The 22,809-nt window shown below is 34.7% G+C and overlaps 1 protein-coding gene across 2 annotated transcripts in view; it reads right to left on the reverse strand.

Moving 5' to 3' along the window:
* The window catches only part of ERBB4 (erb-b2 receptor tyrosine kinase 4), a gene marked incomplete at both ends in the record, with an annotated part of 1,001,312 nt that overhangs the window by 250,009 nt on the left and 728,494 nt on the right, over positions 1-22,809 (reverse strand). For both annotated transcript variants that reach the window (XM_080932825.1, XM_080932824.1), the window contains 5 exons: positions 232-386; positions 7,345-7,438; positions 10,757-10,889; positions 19,376-19,575; positions 22,592-22,682. In XM_080932825.1, coding sequence (XP_080788951.1) covers positions 232-386; positions 7,345-7,438; positions 10,757-10,889; positions 19,376-19,575; positions 22,592-22,682 — 673 coding nt within the window. The remainder of the gene's footprint in view (positions 1-231; positions 387-7,344; positions 7,439-10,756; positions 10,890-19,375; positions 19,576-22,591; positions 22,683-22,809) is intronic.

Consider the following 22,809-nt stretch of genomic DNA (forward strand, 5'->3'; position numbering starts at 1 on the left):
GTGTGAACTGAGGGGTAAATGTAGGTAAATTGTAACCAGAGATATTTCAGAGGTTCACCTAAGAAAGAATTTCTGTTAAAATCAACATGTAAAATATAAAGTTGCAGATCATTTGCCAAGATGATTTCAATGTAAGTAGACAACATAATAGACAATAACTAATAGAACATATTAATCCTTTCAACAGAAAACACGTCCATGCCTTAGTCATGGACCAGCAAGGATACCTACCCCTGTGTGCAGTTTGGATGGCAAGGGTGGCACTCCCGATCCTGATCCGCATACTTAAAAATAAAACTGTTGGCTCCCTGCAGGCCATCTGGACATTTCTCCACGCAGTTTGGACCATCCTTAAAATGAGAACACTTTGTACAGTTGTCAGGTCCCTGAGATATGAAAAAAAGAGAAACAAATATGGAAAAAGAGAACTAGGCTCAATTCCCTCTGCAATGTGTTTATGCAATTTAGTTTTCATAGACATTGCTGAATCGTCCTGTAAAGAACATTTCATTAATACCACTATAATTGAGGCTATAGAATTATAACCAGCATCAAGAGAATAGGCTCTTCTTTGTTATGTTATGTGTAGAGAAATCAACCTAGCATCATGCTATCAAATACATGTTGGAAACACGTCCTCTTTGAGGTCAGCACATCTCACTTTTCCTATTCTTCATGTCAAGTCTCTAATGTGACTAAAATTTATCACTAATATGTCCCAGTGTTTTTGCTGTTGTTGTTTGTTTATTTCAAAAGGGTATTGACATTTTTTTTCTTGTGGTTCATTCTTAACGGTATCATAAAGTAACAGTATGTGTAAATAAAAGTTCCAAAGGCATATTTATCACCTTTACCAGGAAAATGTATATCCACAAGAGTTAATGAGAAATAATGCATAATAAAACTTAGAAGCCACTGTTTTCATGCCACACAGGCTTTTCTGATTAATGACTGTTTAAAAATAACAACAATATCAACCAACCAACACCCCAACAAACACACAAACACAGAGCTCCCAGGGATTAAACCACCAACCAAAGAGTACACGTGGAGGGTCACATGGCTCCAGCTGCGTGTACAGCAGAGGATGGCCTTAAAGGCATCAGTGGGAGAGGGAGGCCTTGGTCGTATGGAGGCTTGATGCCCCAGCATAAGTGGATGCTAGGGCAGAAGTGGTTAGGTGAGTTGGGGAGCACTCTCATAGAGGAAGGAGGCAGGGGATGGGTTAAGGGGTTTGCAGAGGGGAAATTGGGAAGGGGGACAGCATTTGAAATGTAAATAAATAAACTAACCAATAAAAATACACTATGATTGAATTATCAGGTATTGAGCATCCTATAGATATATGAATTCCTTGGTTATTCTTTGTCTCAGATTGTATTACAGTCATGCTTAAAGGAATGGGATAAATGCTTATATAAATTTTTGAAAACCACAGAACAGTCTTCAGACTCATATAATGTACATTCTGAGAAGCAAAGACCAAAATTTTATGAATATTTTAAAGGTAAAAATATGGTAGGAAGAAACTTATCCAATGATGAAGGTAGAATTAATATTACTCACTAAAGTAGTGAAACAACTTTATATATTTTCATTTTAATCTACTTAATTATTTTAATAAATACAAAGTTCATAAGCAGCAATAATATGAAAGCAATAATAAAACTAATATATATTTACTTGTTTTTTTATTTTAATTTTACAGAAAATGTCTCCTAGTTAAGCCCACAATGGTCTCAAACACATAATTCTCATTTATCAGCCTCCAGATTGCTGGTTTATATGCTTGTATAATCACGCCCAGTCACAAGATTAACATTTTAATACTAATTTTAACATCTAAGAATGATACTATCCTAGCAGTAAGTTTGCAAGAAAGATATTCTATATTTTGAGATTAAACAAAGTTTAGAACAGTTTTATTAAGATACTGTTTTTTTTTTCATGGTTGTGATCTTAACTATATAAAAAAATGATAGCCTCAAATTGGCTAAATATTATGTCAGAAATAATGCAACAAAAAATAAAAAAGAATCATCTAATGAAAAATAGTAATATAAAGAAGAAAGAATAATTAGAAAAAAGCTAGTGAGCTCAGATAAAGTAGCTATCTATTTCATAATTTTCATGTGAAACTCAGAGCTAAAATAAAATAAAATAAAAAATTTTAATTACTTTATGAAACCTAATCCCCATTCTACCTGAAGTGTCACTAATGTTAACCTTTCATTTCCTCCAAATAAAGAAATCTTCACATGCTTCCAATTTTAACACCTGCCCATGGGTACTTAGGCACGTAATACTATTATATGAAATCATTTACTGTGCATGTATGCTCAGTGGCATGGCTTATTCTACATGACAAGAGACCTGCTTCTTGCAGAATGCAGAATAAGGCTTGCAATAACTAAATTAGGTAGAGTCTGAATCAGGCGTTACTTTTCTATTAAATTCTTATGATATGAAATGATACCAATCAAAAATTACAAGATAGAAAAATGCCATGAACTAAAATTATTTCTCATTGGGTATATTCTAACATAAACATTTTATGACCATTTAGATACAAAACAAATTATCTTCAGAAAACATAGTTAAAATGCATTTAACAGGTTTTTAAGTGGCTGAAGTGCACTGACTCCTTGTTGTATTTTTCCATATAAAATCATCTGATGATTATTATCTTTTCAGTCATCTAATGCACATTCACATATTGTGGTCTTATTGTGAATTTTAAGCGTCTAGGAGCAATGACTGACAACGATGAAGGCTCATCCTTTCTTTAACCTGGTTCTAAACTCCCTCTGAATTCAATAATCTAGACAGCCTATAGAGTGACAGACTAAATCCCAATGTTCACATTACATTATTTTTTTCAGTGGCAGTTGATTTTTCCAGGTAGTTGATTTTTCTACAGAAAACAAAGCTACTATTTACAACTATATAATGGTGCTCTTTCATCCCTGTGGGAAAACTGCCATTCACCTCTCAGTGCAGGAAAGATAAAGCTTACTTTGAATAATGAAATGGAAGTGGCAGCAATATAGAATAGGGTGAGGGCTGAACGTTGCAGCCTCCTCTCACCATGCTGCCGGTATGAATACTTCATGTAGAAGTGAGGATGCTGCAAATTCAGAGCTTATGGGTCATAAGAAGAGAATGACTCCTTTTGAGTAGTTCTAAGACTTTCAGAGTACACTACGTAAAAAATAAATATACATTTTTCTGGGAGAAAATACTAGGACTGAATTATTATTGAGGCACAACATTGATGAATGATCACAGCTGTTTTAAAATCCATAAATGATGCTGTTCTAACTGCTGTCTGTATGTAGAAATTCAAAACAGACCCTTATTTGTTACCTCGCACAGAGCTCAAGTCCAAATGGATAAAGGACCTCTACCTAAAACCAGATACTCTCAATCTAATAGAAGAGAAAGTGGAAAAGAGCCTAAACAGAACTTCAATGGCTCATGCTCTAAGATCAAGAATTAATAAATGGAACCTTATAAAACTGGAAAGCTTCTGTAAGGCAAAGGACATAGTCAATAAGGCAAATTGGCAACCTACAGAGTGGGAAAAAAAATTTACACTAACCCTACATCCAATAGAGAAGGCTACTATCCAAAATATATAAAGTACTCAAGAAGCTACCACCAAAAAATACAAACAACCCAATCAAAAAGGGGGGGGGGTATAGAACTAAATGGAGAATTCACAACAGAATGGGTAAGATCAAAACCTCAGGTGATAACACATGTTGGTGAGGATGTGGAGAAAGAGAAACATTTTACTGGTGGGATTTCAAACTGGTACAAACACTCTGGAAATCAGTCCTACTTGAGAGGGAGAAGAAAGCAACCACAAGGGAGGATGGAGTGAGGGAGCAATCTGAAAGGAAAAGGGGACTGGGTAGGGGGAGAAGTGAGCTTGAACTGGTATTGGGTAGACTGAAGCCCTGAGGGCCAGCAGAAAGAGAAAACAGGCAACCTTGCGAATGTAGAGGGTTGGGAGGGGCTTCCAGAATACACCAGAGACACAGGGGTAAGAAACTCTCAGAAATTAAAGAAACAGACCCTAGATAATATGCCCTGCAGTGGAAAGAGGGAACTTGTAGAGCACACCTCCAGCAGAAAGATGGTGCATCATCATCATCGGAAAAAGGGGAATTGCTATCCCACAGTCAAAACTCTGTTCCGTTATTGTCCCTGTCTGAAAGAACTACAGGGATGGAAACAAGAGCCTGAAAAAAAGAAGGTTCAGAATCAGACCCAAAGTGGGATCCAGCTCAAGGGGAGGCCCCAAGGCCTGACACTGTAACTGAGACTATAGAGTGTTTATGACTGCCCTCTGAAAGACCCAACAAGCAGCTGAAAGCACCAGATACAGACATTTAAACACAACCAATGCACAAAAGCTGCTGAACCCTGTTGCTGAATTAGGGAAAAGCTGGAAGACACTTAGGAGCAGGGCTACCCTGTAGGAGGACAAGCAGTCTCAATTAGCCTGGGCTCCTGAAATCTCTCAGACACTGGATCACCAACCAGGCAGCATAAACCAGCTGATATGAGCACCCCAACACACATAGAGCAGAGGTCTAAGTTCAGTCAGAGAAGATGCACCTAACCCTCAAGATACTGTAGGCTCCAGGGAGTTTAAAGTTCTGGTGTGGTTGTGTGGGGTGGGTGGGGTGGGTTAGGTGGATGGAGTAGGGACATCAGAGTGGAGACAGGGGACAGGGAGGAGGTATAGGATGTGGAACAGTGGGAGGGTAGATCAGGAGTGTAATAAAGTCTGGAGGGTAAAATTAATTAATTAATTAATTAAAATAAAAAGAAAAATGTTTAAAGGCTCAGTCCTTCCTTTCTTTTCTTGCTGCCTCTTTATCCTACACTGTGATCTCTTTTATTTCCCTTTCCACAGTTCTTACCTTAACTTTCTTATTGGATTTACTCAGGGAAGCGACAGTAGGGCAAATGAATGGACAATAATTACACAAATAGCACATACATTATACAATCAAGACAAAGTACAGGCAGGCCAGCATATCAAAGCAAAGACCATCCTTTATGTCGCTTCTACTCTTCTGGGGATAGCAGGAACTTCCATTATATTTGCATAGGATAGCACCATCCTGTCTAACGCACTGCCATCATTTTACTTCTATCACACTCAACACACTACTGTGTGGAAGAAAAACCCAAACTTGCAGACAGGTGGTAACCTAACTGTCATCAGAGAGGTGTCACTCATTAGCTGATGGAAACAGATGCAGAGACCCACAGTCAAAGAGTAAACAGAGATAGAGGATTCTAGCTGATGAGGGGAGGAGCCAAAAGAGGTCAAGGACACCACAGGAAAACCTGAGTCCATGAGTGCTTATAGTTAACTGTCAACAACAGGGTCTGCGCAGTATGGTCCTAGTCTCTCTGCACATATGCTGCAGTTGTTCAACTTTGTCTTCTTCCGGGACACCTAACAGCAACAGCAAGAACTGTCTCTGCTTCTCTTGCCTGCTTTGGGGACACTTCCCCCTATGTGGCCTTTTCTAGCATCATAGGAGAACATGTGCCTAGTCTTAGTGCAACTTGAAAAACCAGGGCTGATTTTCATGTGATACATGCCCTCTTCCAAAGGGGAAGGGGAAAAAAAAGTGGAGAGGGGAGAAAAGGAGGGAGGAGAGGAGTGAGGGCAAATGCAGTTGGGATGTAAATTTATAAATTATTTAATTAATAAAAAAAGATACAATACACACACAAGCTCCCTCTCTCCTCCCTCTCCCTCCCTCCTTCTCCTTCTCTTCATTCCTTCTCTTCCTTGCCTTTGTAACTTTTTAGTCTATTGGATTACTGCCATTTTTATTCTCAGGACAACTCCATTGTGAAGCTCCACTGTGTTGCTATGATGGGACAAAAATGTGATTATTGTGTCTATTATTCACATCAAGTAACTGTGAAAAAGTCAAGAATATGAATTACTTGGGATTGAGTCTCTGAGACTAATGAGTGGTAGGGAGTGTCATCACAGCCTCAATTTACTTTTTATAAAAATATGTAGTTATTTTAAGAAATAGTCTCATTTTTCTGAAGGACAAATAATAACAAACTATATAAGCACACACACTGATAGAAATTAATAACCAGGTTATCCACTACTATAAGTTTGTCAGAGGAAGACAGATGATCAGATGGAACACAGAGATAGTCAAGTGTTCTAAATCCCAAGTCTGAACACTGGGATTGTAATTCTGTTCATGATGGGGAGCAATTCACTTTCTTTCAGGATGAAGTACATTTATTGGGGAATTTCCCTTTTTCATGCAATAGATCAAATGTGCTATCATGACTCTTCACAGAAGAGAAACAGAATACATGCCCTTGGACCGCAAAAAGGTCAAGGAACAGTATTTCATCTTATAGAGTCTAGTCCTTCATGCCACATAACAGCATCTTCATTTCTCAAAGGCCTGCCTTTTCATATTCATTGATCAGCATCAATCCTTGAAAAAATTGACTTTTCCACATCATGTTGTCACCTCAGTGCTAAATAAGTATACTCATAAAATGTATGGTATTTAGAGTTTAAATCCATTTTCCTGAAAGCAGAGTTCTAGCTTGTGCCCAAGTGTTGATCCCCAATTCCCTACTAAGAGGTGGCTCAGTCTAAAGAAGGATGAATGGATCAATTTTAATGACAAAAAAAATTGATCTTGAGAAACCCAAGGTGGGGAAACCAAAGGGTGAGGCATTCTGAGTATTAGAAGCATTTTCTCCCTAATGTAACTTTCAATTGTGGAAAAGCGTCCTCAACATTTAGGGTTTTCATGTTGGATATCTATTCCTAGGGTCCTTCTCTCTAATACAATATCGATTGTACTTCTTTAGGTCTTAGTTTATGAGCTCATTTTACCCTCACGAGAATTCTCCTTTCTGTCATCAGCATTATAATTTTCACTTAAACATGAACTTTTACACTTCTATATTTCACTTTCTTATTCCCTTGTGTTTTTAACAGTCTCTATAGTTTTCATTACCTCAATTATTATTATTTAAGCCGATTACTTTTGTGTGTCTTTCTTTTAATAGTGTATCTTATCTCAAAACAATTTGACACCTTTAATCCTCTTATTCCCCAAATACAGTATATGGGGAATATTTATATATCAGATTTCTTAATATTTTTATCTCTCTTATACAACTGTATGTTTTTTTAGATTTAAATATTAAACACAGTTCTCCTTAGTATTCTATACATACCAATTGAATTAATAAGCAATGACATAAAATGTTAATAATTGATACTGAATGAGCAGTCACACCTACTAAAGTCCTTAGGCTTACCGGTCCATGGCATGTGAGGACTCCATCTTCCATTTTCTCACACTGGGAGTCACACTCCACACAGATGGAGCCGTTTTCAAACTCTCGAAATTCCCTGTGAAAATATCCGCTGCGTGAGAAGGTTTAAGCAAATAAGCCATCCACTTGACAAATGAAGCAACATCTGCTAAGAGTACTATTGGCGGAGTAAATTCTTGAGCTTGTTTCTCTAATGTGCCAAGAGCCACAGATGCACTTTTCTATACATTAAGGAGGAAGCCTTCCATTAAGAGAAAAGATAAATGGCAGCCAGATGGTTTTCCTTGCCCTTGATTGGGCTCAACAATTGTCTCACTCTGGAAAGCTCTCTCCTGTGAGAGATATTCTAGCACTTTCCGAAAATAGAAAATCATCTCTTTTGATGACACAGCAGAATCACTTTTACCTCTTTGAGTAAGATTACATCTGTTTGAATCTATATAAAACATTCTTCTTGGTTGAAGTTTTAATTTCTAAACCACTGTGGTTTTAAATTGCTAGCTACATAAATGTGCTCCAACCTTGTCCTTCAAATCCCAAGACTATGAAATATACTTTTGGCTAAACTTCAAAACAAGTTTGATGTCTTATTTCCTGTTAACACATCAGCCTCAGAGTATTAGAAATATCTTTTTATGCTAGATTTTACTTTCTTAGATTATTGATCTAATATAACATTCCTTTCAGTCTAATTCTTTTTGAAATATTTCTATATGGAATAAAATAGTTTAATGTATGTAGTTTAAAACCTTATTGTTGTAATCTACTGAAATTATTACACCTCCTTTTATATCATTAAATTTTATGTTTATGTATATATTACAGGTTTTAAATAGATAATTATCACTTTCAAAGTCTAATATAAATATTTTGCTTTTGTAATTGGGAACCAGTCATTTATTCTATGTAAATTTTTCTGGTTTCACTAAAATACAAAACAAAATGTTGGTTAAGATAATTTAGTGTCATTAAAAAAGTTGATCAGAAATTAAATCTTTATATCTAATTTGGTTATAACTTTCTACTTTAGCATCCTGAGCCATCTTTGGAAACCAATATAAACAGGAATAGTATAATTATAAATTAATTATGTGATAAATTCTAAAAGATTCCTTTCCTTTTTTTTTTTTCATTTGAACACATAAAGTCTTAATATGCAATGGAATTACAAAGTATAAGTTAAATATTCTGTTGGTTAAATTAACATTAAATCTACATTTCTATTTTATTAATATTTAAAATTGGGACATAATTCATTAGTTACCTTGGGCATTTTCACACATGTGCTATTATCCTTTCTTCAAAGGTAAAAGAATTATGTATGGCTTCAAAATATACAGAATCAGTAGGTTACTATCTGTATAGAACCTACACATTTAGCTACATTGTTTTTGTACTTATACAGTAAGATATTGTTTTAGATCAAATCTTTTACAAATTCTCTTATTTAAAATCACAGTTATAAAACAAACCTTCCTCTTATGCTTCACTAACACAAGTGATTTAAAAATGCCCCAAGGGAGGGTATTTAGAGCTAACAAAACGTTACAAAAATGTAAAATAAAATTTTATGACAGACTAGTAAGCTTCTGAACTTCAGATAATAACTAGTTTTGGATAAAAAGACTTAGGCCATTAAGGAGTTATGGTTACAATTGAAGAACATATTTGTATGCTTCTAAAATGTAGGCTGTACTGTCCCTATTCCTTTACCCCAGCTTCACCTCTCGACACACACAACTGAAGAATAAACTCTTGTCAAAAGAACGTTAGCAAGACCATTGCCTTTCCTTGCTAATTTCCAATTACAGGGCTCCTGATATTCTTTCTGCTTTCATGAGAGATCTTGCTTATGGTCTTCAAGCGTTACTGAGCCTTTGAATACCCTGTATTCTTCTCATTTTTAAAACATGAAGTTTTTGACTAACTTAATCAGGTTTTAAGATAAATATTTTAGTCAACCATTTGCTAAAGTCAGATTATTCAAGAAAAAACAAACAAAAAAAAAAAAAAGAAAAGAAATGACGCTAATGAAATCCACAGCAAGAACTTTAACATGACCTTAATAAGTGTATTTTATTTCCTATAATCAAAAATGGTAACACTATATTATTCCAATTTATCATGTGATAAAATAACAACTTAGGCCAATGAGATGGGAAGCATCTCCTAAGCCTTGTTACCAAGGAACTTAAATCAAGAATGCCATGTGAACTAGATGTTTAAACAAGCTTGGGCAATGTTACAAGACCAAAAGAGAAACAAAGGAAAGAAGGGAGAGAAGGAGAAAAGAAGATAGAAGATTGATATGTAGTAAAAAGGTAGATTCATTTATTCAAAGGCATAACCAGCTTCATAGGTAAAATAAAGGAAGAGGAGGGGGAATGGGAGCAGGGGGGAAGGAGATAACATTTGAAATATAAATACAGAGAACATCTAATAAAATAATTAAAAAAAAGAAATGTTCAACATCCTTAGTCATCAGAAAAAATGAAAATCAAAAGAATCCTGAAATTCCACCTTACACAAGTCAGAATGGCTAAGATCAAAAACTAAGATGACTACAGATGATGGCAAGGATGTAGAGAAAGGAACACTCCTCCATTGTTGGTAGAATTGCAAGCTGGTACAGCCACTCTGGAAATCAGTCTGGAGCTTCCTCAGAAAATTGGACATAGTACTACCAAAGGACCCAGTTATACCACTCTGGTGTATATACCCAATAAATGCTCCAACATATTAAAAGGACACATTCTCTACTATGTTTATAGAAGTCTTATTTATAATAGCCAGAAGCTGGAAAGAACCCAGATGTCCTTCAACAGAGGAAAAGATACAGAAAATGTGCATTTACAGAATGACTTCATAAAATTACAGGCAAATGGATGGAACTAGAAAATATCATCCTGAGTGAGGCAACCTAATCACAAAACACCGAACATAATATGCACTCACTGATATGTAGATATTAGCCCAAAAGCTCAGATTCCCCAAGATACAATCCACAGACCACTTTAAGCAAAGAAAAAGGAAGACCAAAGTGGTGACACTTTCTTCATTCTTAGAAGGTCATGGTCCTGCCAAGGCTCAATACCCCAGTCTAGGGGAATGTCATGGTGGAGAGGCAGGACAGGGTGGGTGAGGAAACACCCTCATAGAAGTAATGTGAGGGGGAAATTCATAGGGGGTTTATGGAGGGGAAACCAGGAACAGAGATAACATTTGAAATGTAAACAAAAAATATCCAATATAAAAAAGAAAAAATAATAAACCACCCCCCAAAAAAATCTTGGTATACACATATTCTAAATTCTCAGTTTTTCTAAAGGTCAGATGTTTGCTTTAATCAGTTGCTTATAGCTCATGAGTTGAAGGTGGCCTGGCGATCTCTTACCCATCATAAAGGTTGCAAGAATCTATGCAGATCTTTCCTCGGCTGAAGCGCCGACATGACAGACACTGGTCTGGCCCAGGTCCCCAACAACCATCATTTGAACACAGGTGGTTGCACACCATCCCTTCAGCAGCTGCAAGACACATCAAAGGCAACAGGCATTGAGACAACAAATGTATTAATATTTGCCGTCTTTTTAAAAAAGCCGAATAGCTTTTTTTATTAGAAAGCATTTATTTTACCCTTTTGCTGTTCTAACTTAAACCATTCCCAAGTTCTTAGTTTCATCATCTTAAATTTATGGCCTCTCTATAGTTATTACCATACATATGTATATATATATATATATATATATATATATATATATATATATATATATATATATATATATAGTATATATGTATGTATGTAGTACATGTATATATATGCATAAAATATGGTTACAATGTGTGTGCTTGTTTGTGCTTGATAGTTTTAAAGGAGTTGGTTTTAAAGAGTCTATTTCATGATAGTCCATCAAAAGTTTTATTTATCATACCAATCCACATATTTTAGTTTTCAAGCTTAATACTGTTTTAGCCTCAGACCTTGTCTCCTACTGTCAGAGGGGATTTTTACTATATATGAAGTGGTAAGGCTGTTGGGATTTTCTGTTGTGCTCTCACATTGACCTGGATGGTTTATCTTCAGCAAGATGCCTCTTCCCTTCTCTTCTTTGTTGCCTCTTTGATTCTTTATTTATGTTCCTAGTAGCATAGAAGCTTTGAACTCAGGGAACAGAATCACAGGAAAGAAAAGTAATACAAACAAGAAAACATAGGGACTGTGGGAGACTTATTTTTTCCAAACAGCTAGGTGGAATCGAAGACTGGCAAATTAAATTCTCTAAAGTAAAATCAAGGAAATGCCTCCAAAAGCAGAAAACAAAAGGGCGGGAAGTGACTTTTTTTTTTTTTTTTTTTTTTTTTTTTTTTTTTTGAAATTCTTAAGAGAAAAACAGTTCCAGTCATCCCCAAGAAGCCAACAGACATCTGACCTCCCCGAGCGATCACCATGTTTGGAGCAGGCCTGTTCACAGATTAGAGTTTGTAAGGTTATGTGATCCTCTCTAAAGAAACGCTAGCAGCCTAGTTGTTAGGAAACCTTTCGCTTCCTCTGTGTTTTCTCTGGAAGCTGTAAAACAGATTTTTCTTAATCTCATCTGAATTGTGCCTGGCTATCAAAAATTTAGAGATGATAATGCACTTAGTATTTAGACCTTTGCACAAAATATTGAACCTGCTTCCATTAAAATAGAGATGAGCTTCAAATGATAAATTTTGCTAGAGCCCTGCATGTACGACAGTAAATGGACTCCCTCAAAAATATTGAAATGGAACACCTGTCATTGGACACAAAGGCTGAAAATAATTGCTTAGCAAATTTAACTACTATGTTAGTATTATTTATCATACATTCAAGCATGGCTTTTATTTAGGATAGATTCAGACAGGTAGCATTAATCTTTTTTAATGCTGAAAATTTTGTTTATATAGAGGAGTTAAGTTTTTATGTTATGACAGGTATAGGTTCAAATCTTTATTGTTTCATGAGCCATATTGCCATGGGCAATTACTTTCCAGGTACAGATTTGTAAAGGGAATATGTTCCTTCCAGGATTAAGATGAATATGATCATAACATTAATATTCTATTTAATACACAGTTAGGTATCTTAAATAAACATTCAACAAATTTACTGACAAAAATATAAAAACACAAAACCCTCCATATACATTCATTTTAAAGTAATTGCTTAGAAACCTTTTTTTATGCTGAATACTGTAAATACATTTGCGTTACCTCATAGAAGGTCTAGCTACTTGTATGCATTGATAGTGGACGAATGATCTTATCAGTATACTTAAATGTTGACAGGTAATAAACATGTCTGTGTACTTAAAATTTTGATAAGTGACCTGCTTATGTCCTGGACACAAAAGTCAGAATGAGAGGAATGAGAAGCAACAGCGATTATATTAAATTATTGTTATAATATTACAAATTATAAAATTTATAAAAATTATAAAAAAATAAAAATATTAAAAAATATGCAAGTATTGCTTATAATACTGAGTATGTTATAAAGTGCCTCTCAGACAAACATACTAAACAGCAGAAAAATAAATATTTTACTTCACTCTTAAGTAAATAAGTAACATAGTATATTATATATGATATATTATATTATGTTATATATATTATACTTACAAAATTAATAAGTAAACTATCATTAAATATCCATTTGGTTTTAGTAAATACAAAATAGATCCACTACCTAAAGGACATGGTTTAAAGTTTACTCTATTTGTTGTCTTCTACAGCTGTCCTAAACTACATTTTTTTAGGTTTCTAAACTGGAAAGTTTCCTATTCTAATTCTTTCTTGAGGGAGAAGGTAAATCAACAGAAGAAAAAAGTTAATTGCCAAGTCCAGATAACTTTATATCTCCTTTTACTGTTTACAATTTTAGATATTTTTTAGTTTATGATGTTTGGAATTTCTGTTTTACCCCCAAAATAGTGTTCTTATTGATTATTTGGGAATTTCATACAATGTACCCTTACCACCTTTGCTGTCCATTTTTCCCAGGCCCACACTTGTGTCTTGAAAAAACTACAGCCAGTCTAATTTGTCTTGTCTGGGTTCTCAATGGTCCACTCTCAAGCTCCCAGTGACTAGTATTTTAAGTGTAAGTGCATCTTCCTCCCCAAAACACTGCTGCCAGAACCATCAACTGTAAAAAGCTACACTTCCTGTCTGACCTGTTCTTTTATGTGTGTGTGCATGGTGAACAAGGATAGGTTGCCAGAGAAGCCTTCTGTGTCTTCCATTCTCAATTATAAGTCTGAAGTCACCCATACCACTCTAAAGAATGCTTCCCTCCCCATAACAGCCAATAGTCATACACTTCTACATAGTTCTGTCAGCATCATGGAACACAGATCTCAACAGGTTCCCCAATGGCAGCATGAACCACAAACATCAACATGGCCCCCAATGGTGTTGCAGATCATAGATATCAAATTTTGTGCAGGAATATTATATTTACATAATTTCCATTCCCATTCTACCCACTTCAACTCCTCCAGGATCTTTCACTGTCTCTCATTTTAATGATTTCAATAGTTATTGCTACATGTTTGTGTACCTGTATACACACACATATATACATATATGTATCTTGATGAGTCTGTATAGTATTACTCAAATGTATATGGATTTAGAGATGACCACTTGACATGGATAACCTAACAGATGGTCATACATACAGATAACAGATATTACCCTTTTCAAATAACCATTTATTGCCACAGCTTTTCAACTCTGGGAAGAGCTTTGATGAGGTGTCTCCCATGCTTGGTTTGGTGTCAGCAGGTGTCATCATTTAGTTCTTCTTGAGGTGACCATACTGTTAAGTAAGATGTGATGTCACACTTCACTTTTAAATATATACTTCTAACTATAAATATATGGAGAATAACAGGGAAGGGTACAAAGTAGAGTTTCCCAAAGACTCACCCACAGACACCTCTCTCATTCTGGTGCAGTAGGTACTAAGAATACAGAATTCGGATTGTACAACAAAGTCAGAAGCATGCAATATCGAGGTAATGGGTAGTGGTGGAGATAGTCAATTCCTAAAACTGAAATCAAACCTCCATGAAACCCCCAAGTGTGATCTCTCTCTCTCTCTCTCTCTCTCTCTCTCTCTCTCTCTCTCTCTCTCTCTCTCTCTCTCTCTCTCTCTCATGCACTGGATCATGACTCGAACCTAATTTCCTGTGATGTCAGTCATGTTTGGTTTAATTACCTTCTGAATGTGTGACTCCAATAATGTCGATCTTCTCTCTAAATTTTCTCATGGTATTTCCTTTGTACCTTTTCTTATTTTAATTTTTTATTGGATATTCTCTGCATTTACATTTCAGATGGTATTCCCTTTTCCGCAAACCCCTCTCCCTCCCATTGCCTCCATGAAAGAGCTGCCTCACCCAACCACCCTCTCCCACCTCAGTGCCTTGGCATTCCCTTAAGCTAGGAAAACTAGCCTTCAATGGACCAAAGGCCTTTCTTTTCACTGCTGCCAGACAATGCTGTCCTCTACAATATATGCACCTGGAGCCATAGGTCTCTCCATACAAACTCATTGGTTGGTGTTTTAGTCCATGGGAGCTTTGGTGGGTTTTGTTAGTTGATCATTATTTTTTTCTTTCCATGGGGTCGCAGTTCAATGGTTAGCTATAAGCATCCTCCTCTTTATCAGTATGTCTCTGGCACAGCCTCCAAGGAGACATCCATATCACTGGACCAATGTTTTATCCTACCTGTATACCTTCATTTTAACTTACACTTTGATCCTATCTTCATTTACTTGAAGTCAGATTTCAGATGCAACTGGTCAATGTCTTCCAACATTTTTTTTTTGAGGAGAAGGAACAATACAAAGGTCAGAGCTGCACAGAAGGAGCTCTAGCAACTGAATCCCAGGCTCCTGCATTTTAACATTCAACAGCTTTACCTTTTAAATGCTATAGCCACTCATGCAGGCAATAGTCAGAATATAGTGTTGTCATTTGAAATGAAAACTGAACCCTGAACTGAGGCTGGCTTTTATCACTGAAAAGCTCTTGATGCCTTTAGACATTTTAGGTTAAAAATTAGATGAGATCTCATTTTTGTAACTAATCTGCAACAGTAACTGTTAATTATTTTTTGAAAAGAACATAGGGGAACATTGGAGTCATTGTTAGTAATTAGACATTGTGCTGTTTCAAATAAAATATGGAGAAAAATTACAAAGAACCGTGTACTCTTATTTACTTTGGTAATTTAGGAAGGGAGATCTGAAAAGTATAATTAAGAGTTTCTATCTTCTGATTACTTCAAAGGAAACTGTTTACACTAGATTCTGATTTATGCACCTTATGTTTCACATCAAGCCTGATTTAATGAAAATTACAGGAGAGCTCATTAATTTCTAAGGAAAGATAGTGTATCCCATCCCAAGAACAGTTCATCTATCCTGTTAGGCAGGTTTTAGTTTGTAAATGCATCGGACTGATAATACATAGCAAGATAGGTGTATGCAACTAGAGATGGGGACACGAGACTCCTAGCATACTGGAAAACCTCCTTTCTTAGCAGTGGTGTCTTAGATTATAATTTTAAATTATGATTTAATTTAAAAATTAATAAATAAAATTTTAATAATAATAAATAATAAATAAAAATTTAATAAATGCTATCCAAAGTTCATACTCTGTAGCATACAAAAATATAACATCAATAACAAGTGCATGAGTTTTTTTAATAGGAAACTGAAATTCCTTATGATATTCTAGAAAGTAAAATATTTATTCTCTAGTTGCTACTGTCATGGTTACCAGTGAAAAACACAAAGGATGGTACCTGAAGAAGGTAATTTTTCAACCTTGTCTCTATTATGTCCCTTCCTTCTTTCCTTACCAAAGCCATCTGGATGAAATACAGAATACACAGTAAACATTGTAAAATGAGGTCATGTGGACATTCATAGAATTTAGTGATTAGCAAGTAATTATAGTTTTGCAGTTTCTATTGACTGAGGCATGCTCAGTTAGGTAGAGCCTCTATTACCAAATATCAGGATATCCAAAGGTTTTGTAAAAATATTCTGCCACTTTTTGCACCTGAGAATGCACAGTTGTGCTGGACTTGTTGAACTGACCCGCAAGGACAATAAGTAATGACTGCATTTTCTTAGTATTTTATGTACTTTCTTAAACCTAACCAAAAATAAACAAAACAAACAAAACAAAACAAAAGTAATCAACTAACTAGCCAATCAAAATTCCCCAAAACAAAACCACTGACAATAAAACATTCATCATCACTACACTTTTTTCTTCTGAAGCATCACCTAATCTTTATATATTGTGGATATTTTAAAAATCTTTGTCACTCATCACAATGTCACCCCACCTCCATGTCTCCATCTTCAATGGATCAAACTTATCTGTCCTTCTAAGCTTTCATCCTTTATTCATTGATACCAGAACACTCTTTTTCAAGATTCTAGTTTATAGTGAAGGTCACATGAGACTTCTAGTCTTAAAAACTGCACAAATATAGGATTAATGTCTTTTCCAATGGAGATAGTCATTGTTGTACTGGTTGAACCACAGCCTGTAGTACATTGTAATAAATCCCCTTTAATATATACATATTCATTTTTCCAGTTTGTTGCTCTCGAGAACCCTAACTAAGGCACCTATTCTATGACTTTCACCTACAACTATATAAACTAAACAAATCTGTTTGTTATAAAGTACCCAGATTTATTTAGATATTTATTCATTTACTCCTGTAATAACATTAAACACATACCAAGACAAGTGTGATCCTGACTAAAATATACAGAATATAGTATAAGAAGCTGGTATACTGCTTATGATAATAGTAATTTCTTTTGAATAGTTTCATGGTGAAATGAACATCCAAGTCTTTGAAATTTGATAGACATCAGTTTGAACAATGGACATAATTAGTAGCTCAAATCATTGGGGACATTATTTTTCTTGATATTGCTATTCTAATCTTCACATTGATATTGCTCCAATTTACAGAGTGATTGTAAACATATCAAACCACACACACCAATAAGGAAACAAAATCTGATATCTTCTTAGCTGATTATTTAGTACAACATATTACAACAAACTTCTGTCATTGAAGAGAAGCTGACTAGTCATCAAATTATATTTGCTCAATAGAGTATTTAACTGGATATTAAAGGCATTATAAAGACATTCATTTATCTAAAACTTATAGTAACTTTGAATACACAGAAATAAGAACACCATAAGACAAAAAGTAGAAAACCTAATCTTGTAAATTGAGAAACATATAAAATGTTTCACTAGCAAATAAGAAAGTAAAAAATCACTGAGCACAGGGTCCCCAATGGAGTAGTTAGAGAAAGGACTGAAGGAGCTGAAGTGGTTTGCAATCCATAGGAAGAACAACAATATCAACCAACCAGACCCCCCAGAGCTACCATGGAGTAAACCACCAACCAAACAGTACACATGGAGGGACCCATGGCTCCATCCACATATTAGCATAGGATGGCCATGTCAGGCATCAATGGGAGGAGAGCCCCTAGGTCTTATTAAGGCTGGATGCCCTAGTGTAAGGGAATGCCAGGGCAGGAAGGTGGGAAGGAGTTGGTGGGTGGGTGGGTGAGCACTCTCATAGAAGCAGGAAGAAGAAGATGGGACAGTGGGTTTATGGAGGGGAAACCGGAAAAGTGATAACATTTGAAATGTAAATAAAGAAAATATCCACTTAAAAAAAAAGAAAGAAAAACCTGACAAACTACTGAACCTCCATGAAAAAAAAAAAAAAAAAAAAAAAAAAAACATCTGAAAGCAGAAATTTATTCATAATACATAAAAACAGAAAGTTAATATATTAAAACTTCAAAGTGCTTTTTCAAATCAAGAAGCAAAACAGCCCAATAATTACCAATCTGAATATAGAAAAAAGGCATAAATAAAGTGAAGTAGTTTATAAGAAAAAATATAAAATGTTCAGAGAGCACTATATATGATTCAGTCTCAACCCCAATCATATACATATAAATAAAGATAGCATTTTCCTCTTAATCACCACTGACATAGAAAACCATGGCTTTTCATTGTATATTTAGGAATAAAAAAGGTAGAGTTGTAATTTGGAAGAAATATTTCCATATTGAAAAGTCAATAATGAAATTTTGTTTAATTAATTATACTTAAGTATATATGCACAATCGTTTTGAAGCCATGAAATGTGTTAGCTTAGAAAAAAAAAAACAGAAAACAAACAAACAAACAAAAACCCAAAAAATTAACCAAGGGAAGAATTAGAAATGCTTATTGCTTGCTATACTGTTTATATGTAAAAACTTCTTCTTTTCTTTTAGAAAACTTCAAAAGGCTTCTGAAGAATCAAATAGAACTTCTTCCATATTGAACTGTCAGTCTCTGAGTACCAGCACCACATGGGAGAAAGAGGCATAAACTGATATAGTCTTTCATGTCCCACAGGTGTTTCTCAACCTCATTCTCTTCAAATTGTCCTGCCTGCTTTGACAGTTTTGACTTAGAAGGGGAAGTCTTCTCACACCATCTTCACCCTTTATGGATGAGACAACATCTTTCTTTCTTTTTTTTTTTTTGAATATTTTAAAACACCATTTTTCACTCCAAACCATCTATTTAAAGTACTGCAGTTTTAAATTAACAATGTTACAGATTTTGAGAGTGTTCATGGTGATTGTGGGGATGGGTGGAGGGGGTCTCTCTTGGTATCCCACTACCATCTATAGCATCTGAATGTCCTGCTGATGTTTCCTGATATTGGCTAGTACCTGAATACAGATCACACACTATAAACATCACCTTATCTACTTATACCACATTTTTGATAACTGTACTTCCTCTCTATTATCCAATGCTGGGCTAATGGACCAAAACTCTGACGCTGTTTTCAAGTATTTAGTGCAATATGAAAAAGAACAGAAGGTCATGTTTTAAGTTATGAGATGTGTACTTACTACAGTTTTCAGCTCTCCTGTTATCTCGGATCACTATTCTCTGGTTGATGGTGCTGAAGAGTGTTGTCCAGTTGATGGTGTGGTAATAACACAGGTTGCTGTTGTCAGTGATGTAGATGTTGCCTGCACTGATTTCCTTCAGAGACTGAAACTGTAGGGAAGTTATACCTTGTTGTTTGAGGATGAGCAATGAGAGACCACTAAAAGGGAGAGAGCGGGAAATGGAAAATGAATAATTCAGAGAATATAATCTAAAGTCTAATAAGGACAGAGCATTACAGAGCAAAAATAAAAATAATGAAACATATAACGGGGATGAATAGACAAATCTGTTCTTCTGATTAGCATTTCTCTCTAACACTGATTATATATATATATATATATATATATATATATATGTATATATACACACACACATATATATATGTGTTTGTATATATATATACACATATATATGTGTGTGTGTGTGTATATACATATATATACATACATATGAATTAGATATATTTTGTGTTCTCTTCTTAGCCTATATCTTGTGTTTCTCAAAAGTAAAGTCCTACACCAATAATAAATATTCATTGAATAAATACAAATAAAAGTGCATATTTATGATACCTACTATAGCACATTTATTTCATTTTGGTTATCTAAAATTATCTATCATTTCTTAGAGTAAATATTATAGAAAATATTTGTAGCTTTTCAAGATTCAATTTATGCATATCAGAAACCAAAATTTTATCAGTTGTAGAATGTATAAAACATGTTAGGAAATACTAAAAGACTTAAAAGGTTACAATAAAAAATACTGAGAGACTTTGAATAGTTGGGAAAAAGTATATAACTTAATTGACTCAAGACAGAAGAATGGTTTTTTAAAAATTAATTTTATTATAAAATCATCAACCTTTTGGGTCTCCTTTGTTCTGGTATTTATTGGGTTTAATTATACTTTCCATATCCCGTACCTCAGTTAACTGCAGGATATTGTTCTTTCTTTGGTAGATATAAACTTTATTTTTCACTAATAATTTTAAACACATTTGGTCTTAAATATAAAGTTCAAACTGTTTTTTTGTAACAAAAATCAAACCATGAAGATGGAGATGTAATTCTTTTATTTATTTTTTTCTTACTTCTTAAACTCCTTGTACTGTTGGCTACTGTATCTTAATAATGCCTGGAGTAATTAACATTTTATGTGATGGATAATAAAACTTTTTTTCATATAGCACATTGTTAAATTTATGTCCTAATTGTTTTTATTAAGCTCTTTTCTTCACTCTTTTCTGTGATATGTTTACGGGTTTCATTGAGAAATTTTCATCCCCACATAGTGTAGTTTTATATTTTCCCACACACTATTTTCTCCTATTTTCTCTTGATACTAACTGGGCTATCTATTCTCCAGAAACAGTCTATATTCTACTATCATGTCCTATTTATCTTTCTTTCTCACTGTCTGTCTGTCTGTCTGTCTGTCTGTCTGTCTGTCTGTCTATCTATCTATCTATCTATCTAACTATCTATCTATCTACCTACCTATCTATCATCTATGTTTATATTTTGAATTGCAGAAAACACATGTTTCCCTTTTGGAATACATTATTTTCTTCCACATAATTCCCAGCACCATGTATTTCCTAAATGATCACTATAATTTTTCTTTCATGTGGTAGAATTCTACATCAGTGCATGTGTGTCTTTATATAGCTTATACCTTTATTTTATTATTTTATTTGAGAATTTCATACATGAGTACCATATATACATAATTTCATTCCATAATTCACACTCTTAATTCCTTGATGTCAACCCCATACCTCCTAATTTATGAATTTTCCTTTTTAGTATTATTTTGTGCAAATATATGTATGTATGTATGTATGTATGTATGTATGTATGTATGTATGTATGTATACATAGCTATATGTTTAAACTGACCTAGTCCATTTAGTGTTGCTCATATACTTACATGTTTATGGCTGACTCTGTGGGATTGGATAACCTATTAAGGGGTTCATCTCTGGAGAAGACTGATTTTTTTCTCAGTGCTCATAAGTTGTTTAGAGTAGAGGTCCTTTAAAATTTACTCTATCCACATTGAGGTATCAAACAAAATTGCATTCTTACACATTTTATTCAGGCATTCACCCACTGACAGAGCCAGCCATCCTTAACTTGGCTGTTGTGATTAATGCTGCAATAAATGTTGGAGTGAACATATCTCTGCTTCATGCTAACCTTGGGTATATACTTAAGGAATATACCCTCCTTACACAGTGTGCTTCACAGGCATGTCTCTGGTTGATATACTAGTTTGATTTTCCTTATCTCTGTGTGAGTGTCTTTTTCTCCTGCATGCCTGTTAGCATCTGTTATTTTTTGTTTTTTCACTGACTGGGTAATTACACTGACTTTCACTTCTTTTCATTAGATAGTGAACATTTTTTTTTTTTTTTTTTTTTTTTTTTTTTTGTCTATTGATGACCACTTGTATTGCTTTTCAAAGCATGAAGAAACCTTCAAGAAAGCAGTGGCTCATTAAAAGACTCATTTTATCATATATGTTTAAAAGAGTGTCATTGATATTTTCTAACAATATCGCTCTGAGCTCTCCATTTACTGTTTCATTTTATTTAACTTTTTATTTACTCACTTTATATCCGGCTCACTGCTCCCTCCTGGTGACCCCTCCCACAGTCCTTCCCCTCATTCCCCTTCTCCTCTGAGTGGATAGAAATCCGTTGGGATGCCCCCAACCTTGGCATTTCCTCTCCCTCTATTGAGTTCTATTATTCAACTCTAAGAATAAGGAAACTACCTCAGTAACTCCAACATAGGTTGTATAGCCCAAACAATGGCAGCAGGGAGAAAACTCAAGCCTCCGACTGCAGCAGCATTGCTTTCCCACAGACTCAAGTCATTACTGAGTCATCTAAGTTTATGTCTTAGTAGGACATAATTTACATGTAAAGTTCAGCTTTACTGATTGTATTATGTGCCTTATACCAGAAACACATAAATACCTGCCCAGGCAATAAGCATTTAAAAACAAAACTATGAATTCTGTGTGATTTACATCACACTAGGGATTATTTCGGGAAGTTCATTTTTGGAATTAATCAGTAGATGTGTAAGATTGGTGATTATAGAATCAAAGAGGTTGTGATATTTCCTCTGCATATCCGGGCAGCACTGAACATATTCACCTACCTATAGAGTACTCTTCCTCCAATGGTGACAAGGTTGGAGAACACACTGAAATCTGTCATATTTGGGGGCCAAGATTGTATGTTGAGGAAACCTACAGGGGTAAGAAAGTGAAATAATTCATGATATTATTGTTCAAAGACAGTGTTAATTATTGTTCAAACCTGATGAAAATATGTTGAAAAACAGGAAGTAAGCAAAAAACAATAAAAACTACTTTT

This window comes from Micromys minutus, assembly GCF_963924665.1.
Source record: "Micromys minutus genome assembly, chromosome: 19".
Taxonomy (NCBI): Eukaryota; Metazoa; Chordata; class Mammalia; order Rodentia; family Muridae; genus Micromys; species Micromys minutus.